The sequence below is a fragment of the Mya arenaria genome, chromosome 14 (genome assembly GCF_026914265.1).
Source record: "Mya arenaria isolate MELC-2E11 chromosome 14, ASM2691426v1".
Lineage (NCBI taxonomy): Eukaryota > Metazoa > Mollusca > Bivalvia > Myida > Myidae > Mya > Mya arenaria.
This window is the reverse complement of record NC_069135.1, coordinates 51,312,538-51,327,297: the sequence shown is the minus strand read 5'-3', so window position 1 is coordinate 51,327,297 and position 14,760 is coordinate 51,312,538. Positions and strand designations below refer to the sequence as shown.

Below are 14,760 nucleotides of genomic sequence, written 5' to 3'. Positions count from 1 at the left end.
TACTTCCAGCTACTATCTACACCAGCATTGTTATTTATTAAAATATGTGCACTAGATTGAAAGTTGACAAACAAAAGTCCCACAAGTAGTCAAGTGTCAAAACAGTGAAATTAACAACTGAAATAAAGAATACATACCATGACCTGAGTGCTTTCACATGTCAGTTTATCACAAATCATCAAATAGTGGTATTGTCATGTTTCTAATCATAGTTCATATTTACCTGATCTAATGATCATTATTTTATTTCACTAATCCCTTTAATATTAATTTGTTTTATTGGTGTAAATCCATTTATTAATTAAAACATCATCAATATTCTTTCAAAATCCCAACAAAATGGCTACCAGTAGCTTTGATTTGAAATTGGCTCCCTAAATGCTGAGATTTAATTGGTCCTTGGTACAATCAGATAAGATCAGGCTTATCATGCATGTTGTAAAATTGGAAAGGAAATGACAAAGAATTTGGTAGTCATTACAAGAAACTTAAGGAATAATAATTCTATAAATGTTGTAATTACATGCAATTGATTCTTGCCTATAAGTAAAATGTGTTCTTTTGATTACACAATAAATAAGAAATTATAATATATTTTTGATTTTTAAAATAATCTTTCTTTTTATTTCATTATTTTATCTTTTTTATTTTGAAGGTATATTGATCAATAATAAAATGCTTATTTACTGGTTGATTTATTCATTCATTCATATTCTTGTATTTATGTGTGTATTTCATAAATGTTATTTTGAGAAGGGCATGATTCACATTAATATTAAAAAAAGTAAAAGATTCACTTCTTAACAAAAAGACGCACTTAAAACGCACTTACTGGTGGTCAGAAAAATATCAAAATAAAAGACGCACTTAAAACGCACTTATTGGTGGTAAAAAAAGAAACAAAATAAAAGACGCACTTTTCCCTTAAAAGATCCACTTAAAACGCACTCTGCTGAAAACGAAAACCTAAAAGATTCACTTTTAACGCACTTCTGTATAAAAAGCGCACTTATTGACAGAAAAAATACACTTAAACGCACTTCTGTTAGAAAAGACGCACTTATTCACACAAAAAACGCACTTCAGTTAACAAAAGACGCAGAAAAAATACACTTATTTAGAAAAGATACACTTATTACGCAGTTATTCATAAAAATACGCAGAATAAATACACTTTTTCAGAAAAACGCAGGAAAAATACACTTTTTAGTGCGTTTTAAGCGCGTTTTGGTAAAAAGTGTATTTTTTTTTAGAAGGGGTCCTTATAATGTCATATGACACTCAGTGGCATATTATATTTTTTAATGACAAGATGGCTTTAGTGTAAAGTGTTCAAGGAACATATCTCAGGGAATTTGAGGTGTGGGTGGGTGGTTGTCATGCTAACAATATTTTAATACTGTATTGTTATGAAGTTGATGATATATTTGCTTTTCCATTGGGAGAGAGAGGGTGATCACATCATTACTTTACTCCAGTTTCAACCTGTTAAATCTAAAATGTTTTCCTGGAAAAACCCTGTAGCTAAGGTTCCTAAACTTAAACTTAAAATCACAGATAAGAATAGTTGCATTAAGGACAAATTGAGTTAATTATATATCTAGAGGACATTACATGAGTGGTCATTTATTACAAAATTCATTAAAAAAAAGTGTTACATTGATAATACCCGCCATAAAACTAACTTACTTAAAACTAAATACCATGCTGTTTCGCAGATATGTGTATAAAGAAAAATTGAAGGGGTGGAAGGGAAATGGTTCTAAGTAGAACTAAATATTTAATCAGATAGAAATTCTTCACTTTTACCCCTAAAAAAAATCTGGTCAAGGCCTTTTAAGTAACCAATTAAGCTTACCGGTAAGCCCTTTGAAAATGGTCACTTTCACCCCTTGGAAATAGTCACTTAACCCCCTCAAAACTAGTCACTAATACACCCCTCCAAAAATCACTAACACCCCTCAAAAATAGTCACTTAACCCCCTCAAAACTAGTCACTAATACACCCCTCCAAAAATCACTAACACCCCTCAAAAATAGTCACTTTACCCCCTCAAAAACATTCACATTTACCCTATATATGGAAATAGTCACTTTAACCCTACAAATAAGTTAGGAATCATTAAAATAGTCACTCTTACACCTTGAAAAAAGTCAATTTCAGCCCACAAAAATAGTCTATTTCAAACAAATTGGGAATCATAAATGTCTTGTAAAAATGTGGAAGATTGTAATGTTTTTTTATTGAACCGCATGCACTAAAATAATCTTTATCAATTAATTCGATGAATTTCTATTAAATCAAAAACAGATAAAACAGAGGAAATGACCTTGTCCTGCAGTTGAAGGTTAAATAAGTAAATATGTCGATATGCAGTCTCATGAAAACAACAGTTTATGTCGACGTTGCATAATTCAATCGTTATGGAACGCTAATCATTGCAATTAATTTTATAATCACAGCCAATTAAGAATACAATAGTTTTAGTTATATCAAATTACAAGATGAATGAATGATAGCAAGAACATCAGTTCATTTATCATATAATTCAAACTAGAGCATTGTCAATAAGTTTTAGTGAGAGTAATTTAGCCATTATTCTGCATGTTAAATTTATCTTCATTTAGGTTTTTTTGCAGATTCTAAGAAGTGAACAAGATCAATTATTTATAGCTATTACACCAGATATGACCACAGTTTTTTGGCTTGTTTACATAAAGTTAATTACAGAATTGCCAATAAAAAACGTGATGATACAAAACTTAATACCCCCTACCTCTCTCCCCATTTCTTGGCATAGTATAAGTATGAGAGTAATAGATGTGGACAAAATATTTTTTGCTTTAAATGGCTGCAACAAATATGGCTGACGAGAGAAAACATATTTTGGACAGCCTGTCCCCACCGCCCACAATATAACAGCCTTAATTTGACATAATTTCTATAACACTCTGCGTGAAATGGTTAAAAGCTGTGCAGAGAGTATCAAGTACCAATTATTTTCCTTACTTAAACACAAATACAAGGTCCTTCACCCAGCCTGATTTTATAAAAATCTTGTTGGCCTTAAAATTATACAAACCACAACATATGTACCAAGTTTCATATCAATGTCTTAACAACGTTTTAAAAGTAATGGCCAAGATTAAACTTTTGCATACAAGGCCATTGTTGACTTCACCGACAACAGAGCAATGGCATAAAAATCCTCCACTTTTTTCCTTCATAAAACAGACTTGAAGGTACAGTCTATAATTTACAATATTTAAGTAATTACGTTTATTTTAAAGTTTTTGTCCTATAATAACAATGAATAAAACCACAATATACAAACCCAATAAATGATCATACTTACAACAATAAGTTCTATTGGCACAGGCATGAACATTTTCGGTTTCAACTTTGGGTTTTGATTGATGAAGCGCGAGACGCTGTAGAGTATCGCTATACATATCACAGAGATTATCACCGTCACGTAGTTCGTGTCACCAAGTCTCATGAAGAATTCTTTGTAAGTCTGAAAAAAAGTAAAGAGAAAAATATAAAAGGCATATATGTTATTCTTGTATATAAAAAATCGCTATACATATCACAGAGATTTTCACTGTCACGTAGTTCGTGTCACCAAGTTTGATGAAGAATTCTTTGTAAGTCTGAAAATAAAGAAAATGAAAATCATTCAAGGGATCAATGTTTTATCAGATCTGATTAGCTTGTATAAAGAATGCTAAACATATCACAGAAATTATCACGATCTTGAAGTTCCATGTCACCAAGTTTCATGAAGAAGCCTAAAATTTTTAAACTGAAAAAACATGCAAAGAATCAATATTGTGTCAGATCTGATATGCTTGTGTAAAGAATCGCTAAACATATCACAGGAGTTATCACCATCACATAGTTTGTGTCATCAAGTTGATTGTATATACAATCAACTTGATGACACAAACTATGTACAGGGATGTGATTGACTTGGCAGCTGAAGGGCCGAAACCATTTGGGCGCTGGGATTAGAGGGGCTTTTAGCCTCCAAAGAAGTGAAGAAACCTGCCCAGAAGCTCTTGAGGCTCTCCTGGCTTCAAATTTGAAGCAAGCTCGAGTATGAATAAGAACAACAAATAATCAGTTAAAAAGATAGGAAAGCCTGGAGACATTTTTGTGTGTGTGTGTGTGTGTGTGTGTGTGTGTGTGTGTGTGTGTGTGTGTGTGTGTGTGTGTGTGTGTGTGTGTGTGTGTGTGTGTGTGTGTGTGTGTGTGTGTGTGTGCGTGCGTGCGTGCGTGCGTGCGTGCGTGCGTGCGTGCGTGCGTGCGTGCGTGCGTGCGTGCGTGCGTGCGTGCGTGCGTGCGTGCGTGCGTGCGTGCGTGCGTGCGTGCGTGCGTGCGTGCGTGCGTGCGTGCGTGCGTGCGTGCGTGCGTGCGTGCGTGCGTGCGTGCGTGTGTGTGTGTGTGTGTGTGGAGGGGGGGGGGGGGGGGGGGGGGCTGGAGACATTGCATCTGGAATATCTGTGCATTCCAGGGTTCTCAATAAATTTTGGTTGAACCGTCTCAATTAGTGAAGTATGACCGACCAGCTTCTACTTATTTTGCTTAAAATTTACTTATTTTTCGACAATTGAACCAACCAAATTGCCATTTGAGCCGTCCATTTTAGCCGCAAAAAAGTTCTTATTGACATTGCTGGTATCTGCAGACAAATCACATCACTGTTTCTAAAGTTTCAGTTTATCATTTCAGGTTTAACATAACAGACCTACTTATCTAACAGAGTTCAAAAAACCTATCGGGAATAGTTTTCAATTAATTTTATTTGAAAACCACTTTTCTTTGATGATAATAAGCATATATAACAACAATAAATTTCAAAAACAATTCACATTAAAATGTCCCGACACAGTTATAAATGTGATTTTGTAAACCGAAATCTGTTTTATTATCATTATCTTTATATCTCTAGACCTCTTTATACTGTCTATGCTAAAGATGCTAAATTGCACTAGGAAAGATAATTCATTTTTGTTTATCAATATACAAATTTCTGGCAAATAGTGCACATTAAGTTTAGTGTTATGCATTATTTTGTCGAGACTGTTTTTTTTTTTTACATGTTTTCATACACAAAATAGTGACTTGAACCAATAACACTGCAACTTGATACATATGTTTGTCTGATTTGATTTTTTTTGGCAGGAACTCAAGGGGCATTATTCATGAACTATTTTAGCCAGAGTTGTGACTAATGTCATAATGTACGATGACAACATTTGTACCAAGTTTCAATTTAAAGCTGCACTCTCACAGATGGAACTTTTTTATTGTTTGTCTTGGAACGAGCCAATTTTTGCAAAAATCCAAGGAAACCAGTTATATAAGTCTGCTGACAAAAAATAAGATCGCAAATTTTTATATTTAAGTTAAAAAATTAATGTTTTATGCATTTTTCTGAACCGTTAGTAATGGTTTAAGCCAGTAAACATTAACTTTCGAACAGAAATATGCATTTCTGCGATATGATCTTTAGTCACCAATCTTTTATCATTGGTTTGCAGATATTTACGCAAAAATTTGCTCTTTCCAAGACAAAAAATAAAAAAAAGTTGTAAAAACGGTTAATCTGTGAGAGTGCAGCTTTAAAATCTTGAAAAGTGTTTTAGTTATTGCTACGGTTTAAGATTTAAGACAAAAACAAGGCCAAAATTGATGACAACAAAAACAAGGCTTACACAATGCCTCAACATTTTTATGTTCAAAAACAATCAACCTTAAAACAAATCCCAGCCAACAAAAATGACAAGGCCATTAAACCTTTCATAAATATATTTTCTTTAAACAAATTTAAAGCTCAGGCATAACATTTGATTGTATACTTACATAAATAAGTTTGAATGCACCAGCATATCTGGCAGTTTTGATTGCGAAGATGTGTTTTATCTGACTGGTGAACACGTGGCATGCCGCGCCCGTCGTAAACCCGCTGATCAGGGGGTCGGACAAGTACACTGTGATGAAACCCAGCCGGAAAACGCCCATGAGCAACTGAAAATAGACAATTTGATAAATTAAATGATTATTCCCATTTCTTCAGGATGTCATTACTATAAAAACTCATCAAACCTAACCAGATTACTTTACCCCCATGAGCAACTGTAAATAGATGGTTTCCTATTTTCTAATGACATCATTTTAGAGCAAAAAATAATGAATTACAAAACAAATAGGGCTAAAAAACAACAACATTTGGTTCAGGTTACCCGACCCTACCCAAGAAATAGGCGCTGACCCTACAGTTTTTAGAGTCAGTTAAATTTAAAAAAATTTTTTTTTTTTTTTTTTCAAACTGTGTAGTTTATAACCTTTAAAGCTATATAAAGAAAATTACTTACTCACCATTCTCCAATGATAACAATAACGTTCGTAATACAAAAATAAAACAATAAAAAGCCTAACTACCCTACCCGTTTTTGAAACGGACGTACCTAATCAAACAGCTTTTTTTTTGCTTAAGGCACAATGCTTTTTTTTTCCAAACATTTAAGTGAACAATATTTCTTCAATAAAAATCAAAGCATTATGGTTGTATGATCCAATGGACTCAATTGACCATCTCTGATAAACAACCTCGGACAAGTGACCAGGTGGTCATTTTCTTACAGTTTTTGTCAAACTTATAATATTAAGTTCTTCTGACAGCCCAAAACAATATCTCCTTTTAACCCTCAAGAAACCTGCCCTTTTTATTCAGCACTCTGTACTTTTTAAATCTTGGCCAATTCCTTGGCCCGATTTATCAAAACTTCATAAGTCCATAATAACAGGATTAAGCGAAGCTCGCTCGTTTGTTTTTCTATAATTCACATATTTTCAACTTCTATATGTCTGAAGACTTTAAGTAGGAATTCTCATTACAATAATTGCAATAAACTGTTTTGCTTTAATTAAAATTCAATTTAAGTATGAATTTTGGCTAATTAAAATAAGCTACTTAAGCTTGTTAAGCTTAAAGAGTTTCGAAAAATTGGGGCCTCAGTTTACTTTTAAACCTGTGAATTGAGATCAAACAACAAAACTATTAGACATATTTTGAGGCAATTACATAAGAACAAGAATCATTATGTTATACGTGGTGGTGCCAATTTATAAGATCAAACTGAATTACAGTGCTTTGGTTCTTATCAACTAGTTTGACAAAGTATTGTACGATCAGAAGATCAGTTGAATACCTTGGCCAAATTTCAGGAACAGACTTCAAATTTTAAAGGGACTAGACACCAGATGAAAAAATTGCAAGGAAATGATTTTTTTGTCAAAGACATAAAATTTTCTCCATTGTGTACAACAAACGCATTAAATCTTACCTTCTGGCGTATCACATCGCTTACGACACATGTATTTTTCACAATTTTTGCTTATTTTTCCAATTTGAAATTTCCTGGGTCTGTCTTCCACGTAACTCTCAGTGAATTTAAAAATAGCTTTGGTAATATATATGGTACCTGTACTAATCACTTACCCACAGGCGCAAGTCACAAAATAAAAAATCGGCCTATATATATGTTTATTAAGATATCTTATTATAGCATATAGCCCATATAGAACATTAAAAAAAGTTTGTGTCAAGTACCTGTGCACTTACCTTCATGCTAAATATACAAACTTTAAACTGGGAAACCATCAAGCGCTATTTTTAAATGGGTAAACTCAGCTGAGACAGCGACAAAACATTATTTCAATCATGTAAAATGATGTATTATCGGTCTCATACTAGTTTGTTTCGATAATTCTAGGCTTGGTTTGAGGAAATATTGTATGTACTGTACTGTATGTGCCGATTTTGGATTAATAAAAAAAAATCAATAAAAAAGTCCAATAACAACAAAGAATACAGGATTCAAAAATACCAATCTTAAATAATATGCTTGTTTATAAGACGACACAAATTCATTATCAGTTGAAAAAAATATATATAGAAGAAAACGATTATTCGTTTCAAATTTTACGCTGAAATAATTGAACACGAACCTGAACAACTCCGACCATAAAAGTAACGGACATGGCAAACTGCAGACGTATATCAAGCTCGTCCTGGCTCATAGCGCCCTCCTCAGATTCTATCCCGCTTGCTGAGCCGTTTGTGTCATTCACTGTAAGGTGGGCAACTCTTGCAACATGCGGTACAGAGTTGTAGCCCTTGGTTACAGCAGACCCTACCATAAGGCAAGCTACAGCAAAGGTACCTGGAATAAAAAGCAAACTATTTAAAGTGACACTTGAATTTAAAATCAATACATACACCTGTAAGCATCTTTTCAAAGCAATTCAAAACCAGGTAAGCATATTTATACTATTAAAACATTGGTTAAACATTATTTTTTTGAAAAAAACACATTTTCAATCTCCAGATGTATAAAGTTTGAGCATTATAGATCAAGGGATTTACTATGGCAATATTATGTAAAAAATAGACAATATAATATGCCAAAAAAAATAAAAATAAATAAACTTGATAGAATTGAGAAGGAAGCTTTGAAACTTGTATGTCCCACTTAAATTTAACCATTAATAACTTGATAGGTGCATCTTTATAATTATAGATGTATCTTGTAACAGCAGTAATGAAATGAGTAAAGACCTGCAGTGTACATGCATATGTATAATATTTCAGTTTACATGCTATGCATTTCAGTATGAAATATGAATTTGCCCAGAGTTTAAGTACAGACTAAACTCAAGCTGCATGATTTTGATGTGTCGTCTGTCAGGTACGCCCAACAATTTTCAAGTCAAGGACACAATGATTTTTATGTTTAAACCAATTGTCTCCAAAATCAAAAGGAGCTATCTACTGACCATGACCAACGTGTATACCAAGTTTGAAGACTCTACACTGAATTGTTCGAATGTTATTGATTGGAAAACAAACTTTCACACTCAGTGACACAAAGCTGAGCAGCATCACAGGGCAAAGTGAGACATGAAGACACTGCATGTCGGATGCAGATGACACATTAAACCTTTGTGAGGCCACAAATATATTTTTTTGCAGTAACCCTTGGCCTAAAAAAACAACTTTCGGTTCGGGTTACCTGACCCTTAGTAACCTACGAAACAGACGCCGACCATATTTTAGTCTGTTGGTAAAAAAACACCCAAAACAACTTTTTTTAAATTTGTGTTAAAATATGTTATTTAAAACCTTTTAAGCTTTATACAGAATATTACTTTAATGCCATTCCCCAATGTTGACAATTACACCCTTCTTAATTTTGATTAAAGAAATTAAAAATTAATTAAAGATGTAACACTAACAAAACTTAAAAGTTTTTGGCCCTTGCCAACAATATTTGGAGGTGAGGTAAGTAGGGATTTCTTTGTTCCCCACCCCTAAGTCATGCATCTTTTGACTTATAATGCTCCTCTGTGTAGAAAACAGACCGCCAATCACTTTGAGACGGGCCACTTTTACCAAGAGAGCCGGGTGATTGTAAACAAACATATTCTACAGAATGGCCTTGGTAGCAGATATTTAATATATTTCCACTTAACATCCAAATTTTGAGGTAGATTTATGAAACTGAGCACTTGAGAAGTGATTGTTAAAGATCTCGGTCAAAAAGAAATGCTATAATTATTATGAAACAAAATAATAAAATCTATAATTGATTAAATATCAAAATACTATAAAAACAATCCAGACTTCAATTAAATTGTAACTGATATCACTCAGCAGGATGAAAGATTCCTAAGAAACACAAACTACATAATAGGAAGAAAGAGAAAAATGGGTTTTGGCAAAGGGCTATTCATCTCATACGTAACTCTTGAACTTTTCGTTGATTTATTTACGTTATTAATGATCTTTATTAGTTTCATGAATAAAAAAATCCATGAATAACTTTTTTCCATCTTTTATCGTTATTTGTTATCCTAATTCAAGCAATTACTTAGTACATAGCCATAAAACCTCTGACCCAGAGTATGTTATAAGGTTTATAGGTTGACTGGTTCAAAGAAGAAATATTACTCTCTGAAAGTTTACTTATTCGATTTCTTAATATCTAACCATTTATAACTGATCTTCTTCCTCTGTGGTAAATACCGTAATTATTCTATTAATGGATCATACTCTAATAATCGCCAATCCCTCAGTTTTTGGTCTGTAAACGACCATTTGTTTTGGCAAAATCGTGCACAAACATTGCCTCCTCTTTAACCCCCCCCCCCCCCCGTTTTTTTTTGAAAAAAAAAGCATACCTTTAAAACAACGAGATTCCTGATTTCCTGCTTTATATACGATCTCACTTCACATTTTTTGTCTTTACGTCTTTTTTTGTCTTTATGTACAAATATTATAATGATTACCGATTTTCATCTCTGATATAGCAATCGTCTCTAATTAACGTCCATCCCCTACTTTGAACTCGGGTACAATTGTTAAATTAACGCCCGGGTGATAAATAGAATAATTTCGGTATCAATTTGTTCCTCCTTACAACTTGCAAAATAGTTCATTATGGAATAGAAAAAACACAATTTCATGGTTTCTCTCTGTGTGGTAACATTTTTTCAAAGTTTCGGGATAATCATATATATGTTAATGTTAACAGGAAGATTTTAAACAGTTTTTAAACAAGAGCACTGTATGCTTTTTATTTCTTGTAACTGGTAAATGGGAAACATCCCCCAAAACTCTGTATTTGAGCTATGCTATGGCAAAACTCAAGAAAGATGTTTGAAATTGACACAGAGTTATTGGACTTGATATGCATATGCTCATTCATTGCCATTGAAAACATGTATACCAAGTTTCATATCAATATCCTTAAATGAGTATAATGGTCAAGGATGTTTTAAATGGCACCAAAATTGATAAAAAACAACAACAGATTTTGCAAGCACCTTTTCATTTTCTTAAAACAAAAGCCCAATGGAGTGTACTCCTAGCTGGTCTGTTGTAACTTAGTCAAAAAAGGGGTTTAACCCAACAATGATTGAATCCACAGTTATGGGTCTTGCTATGCATGTGCATATTGACTCTAATAACATGTATACCAAGTTTCATTTGATTATCTTCAAATAACAAGACATCCCAAATCGACAGACAAGCCCTACCTACGAATTCGGGTCTTATAACCCGAAGCGAACAAATCTTTAATACTTTCCCAAAATTAACACCTGATCTGCAGGTAAAAGTTACGTACCCATGGAGACGTGTTTGGACGAGCCAAACAGGAAGTAGAGAAGCACCGGGAAGAATGACATGTAAAGGCCGTACACTGGCGGAAGGGTCGTCAACATCCCATAAGCCATACCTGGGAAAAGTTAAAAAGAGATTAGAATAACATTTTGTTATTAAAATAGATTCTGGTCTATTTGAAATTGCCATTGTATATCTTCCAGAAAAGTCATTGTCATCGTCATCATTGTTGTCATCGTCATCATCATGGTCGCCGCCATTGTCATCATCATCACCACCATCATTTTCCTCATAAGTACCAACATAATTAATTATCATTATTAGCATCATCAGCAGCAGCAGCAGCTACACAGCCAATGTCACCACCACTATCACCATCCCAATAATGGCTCAACATATACATCCTCACAATGCATTTTTATCAACAACAGCATGTTCTAAAACCTTGCCTGGCCTGACCTGGCTTGACCTAGACTGGCCTTCAGCATTTTGTGTCAGGCCGGGCCAGGCCAGATTTTATACATATCAGGAGTACAAGTTCTGAATATACTTGGACACAATGATAGACCAGATTTTAAAACAAGCCATCAACAACAGCTTTGTTTAGAAAACTCCCCCAAAACACCATACATTACAAATGTCATTGTCTCATTCATAATAATTTTGTCATGAAAGAATATCCCCCTTAGGTGAACTTAACATTTAAGGGTCATGGGTGTTAAGAAATGGATGGGACACAAAATAAACCATAATAAATGTTTGACAATTAGATTCACTTAATCGTTGACCCCAAAACAAGCATTTACCCTGCACGCCAATTACTCTTCCATGAAAACCAGACCAGAAAACAAACAACCCTCATTAAATAAATGTCTGTGGTTTGTTTTGCAACATTAAACAGCCATAAACACCTGGTTTCAAGTTCAAAAAATGACACTGACATTATTTAGTTTTATTTGCAGTCATCAATTTACAAGGCAAGGTGACCTCTGATAAATTTTCAAAAGATGTCTGGGTCAAAAGATGTTGACTGCATTTAAGGTGCATGCCAAAAATTCCATCAATTTTAAAATGACAATTCAAGTGTTGTTTTTTCACCATTTTATGAATGTGGCGGAGGCCTTCTTGCTTAGAAAAATTTGACGCTTTGACTAAAATTTTGCTGACAAACGAACAAAATTGCATAAAAAAATAAACAGAAACAAATAAGAATGTTAAGTTTGTTTCTTTCAGAATACACCAGTATTCCGTAAAAAAACATATCAGGCAACATAATGACTTCATTTACGATTGCGTTTGTGGCATTAAAACTAAAATTTCTTTAGAACTGTTACTCATTATTTTTTGATCACTTAACTGGTAGCTGGCCCAAAGCCATGTTAATTTATGACCTTGGGATCATTAAGCCAGTTTCATTTTTTAACAGTGAAAATTTGAGGAAGTTTGCAAAAATTATGATCATCAAAAATTTAACTTAGGGGTAAAAAAACTGTTCTAATACAGTCAAACCTCGATGCCTCAAACTCAAAGGGACAAGCGAAAATACCTCAAGCCTCGGAACATTTAAGCCAAGAGGGAATGATAACATTCAGTATAAAAAAATCTGTCCTTATCATCCAGTTCGAGCTAACTAGGAATTTGAGCCAACAGGGTTTGACTGTATAACAAATGGAGACGTACCTTGAGGTATATGCATAATACCGACAGTGAGTCCCGATACAATATCTCCCGTAATATTCTCCCGAATGTTATAATTCTTCATGATATGAATGAACGGGAATAGGCCGAGGAAGAATTGCTTTATACAGTCCCCTGAGCACATGCATTTCGATAACTTTTTCCGCACGACTTGTCTCACGGTGGGGGATGGTCGTTGTCCTGCTTCAAAATTTTCATCGAAGTTTTTCTGTGAGAATGCCGAACGATCCACAAGGATTTTTGGTCGGCCATTTTGTTCCTGTTGCTGTATTAGTTTGTCGACTTCTTCTTGCGCTTGGGCTGAAAAAATGGATTGAAGAAAGTTATGATCAAATTATTTACACACAGGAGCAACTTATCAAAGAGCCTAGTGTACTAGTGGGTTGTACTAGCCTATCATACAAGATTGTGGTACTAGCCTATCATACAAGATTGTGGTACTAGCCTATCATACAAGATTGTGGTACTAGCCTATCATACAAGATTGTGGTACTAGCCTATCATACAAGATTGTGGTACTTGCCTATCATACAAGATTGTGGTACTAGCCTATCATACAAGATTGTGGTACTAGCCTATCATACGAGTTTTTCGAATGTTTGTAAGAGTGAACGAGCTTGTTGTATTGTACAAGCCTACTGTATGAGTGTGTTGTACGAATCTATTGTATGAGTGTGTTGTACGAATCTATTGTATGAGTGTGTTGTACGAATCTATTGTATGAGTGTGTTGTACGAATCTATTGTATGAGTGTGTTGTACGAATCTATTGTACGAGTGTGTTGTACGAATCTATTGTACGAGTGTGTTGTACGAATCTATTGTACGAGTGTGTTGTACAAGCCTATTGTATGAGTGTGTTGTACAAGCCTACTGTATGAGTGTGTTGTACGAGCCTACTGTATGAGTGTGTTGTACGAATCTATTGTACGAGTGTGTTGTACGAATCTATTGTACGAGTGTGTTGTACGAATCTATTGTATGAGTGTGTTGTACAAGCCTATTGTATGAGTGTGTTGTACGAGCCTACTGTATGAGTGTGTTGTACAAGCCTACTGTATGAGTGTGTTGTACGAGCCTACTGTATGAGTGTGTTGTACGAATCTATTGTACGAGTGTGTTGTACGAATCTATTGTACGAGTGTGTTGTACGAATCTATTGTACGAGTGTGTTGTACGAATCTATTGTACGAGTGTGTTGTACAAGCCTATTGTATGAGTGTGTTGTACAAGCCTACTGTACGAGTGTGTTGTACAAGCCTATTGTACGAGTGTGTTGTACGAATCTATTGTATGAGTGTGTTGTACAAGCCTATTGTATGAGTGTGTTGTACAAGCCTACTGTATGAGTGTGTTGTACGAATCTATTGTACGAGTGTGTTGTACGAATCTATTGTACGAGTGTGTTGTACGAATCTATTGTACGAGTGTGTTGTACGAATCTATTGTACGAGTGTGTTGTACGAATCTATTGTACGAGTGTGTTGTACGAATCTATTGTACGAGTGTGTTGTACGAATCTATTGTACGAGTGTGTTGTACGAATCTATTGTACGAGTGTGTTGTACGAATCTATTGTACGAGTGTGTTGTACGAATCTATTGTATGAGTGTGTTGTACGAATCTATTGTACGAGTGTGTTGTACGAATCTATTGTACGAGTGTGTTGTACGAATCTATTGTACGAGTGTGTTGTACGAATCTATTGTACGAGTGTGTTGTACGAATCTATTGTACGAGTGTGTTGTACGAATCTATTGTACGAGTGTGTTGTACGAATCTATTGTACGAGTGTGTTGTACGAATCTATTGTATGAGTGTGTTGTACGAATCTATTGTATGAGTGTGTCTTACAAGCCTTTTCTACGAGC

The 14,760-nt window shown here is 34.4% G+C and overlaps 1 protein-coding gene across 4 annotated transcripts in view; it reads right to left on the bottom strand.

Moving 5' to 3' along the window:
- The window catches only part of LOC128217377 (prestin-like), a 78,473-nt gene that overhangs the window by 18,690 nt on the left and 45,023 nt on the right, over nucleotides 1-14,760 (bottom strand). For all 4 annotated transcript variants that reach the window (XM_052924502.1, XM_052924503.1, XM_052924505.1 and 1 more), the window contains exons 2-6: nucleotides 12,873-13,190; nucleotides 11,197-11,307; nucleotides 8,018-8,232; nucleotides 5,870-6,034; nucleotides 3,357-3,518 (exon numbers count right to left, since the gene is read on the bottom strand). In XM_052924502.1, coding sequence (XP_052780462.1) covers nucleotides 3,357-3,518; nucleotides 5,870-6,034; nucleotides 8,018-8,232; nucleotides 11,197-11,307; nucleotides 12,873-13,190 — 971 coding nt within the window. The remainder of the gene's footprint in view (nucleotides 1-3,356; nucleotides 3,519-5,869; nucleotides 6,035-8,017; nucleotides 8,233-11,196; nucleotides 11,308-12,872; nucleotides 13,191-14,760) is intronic.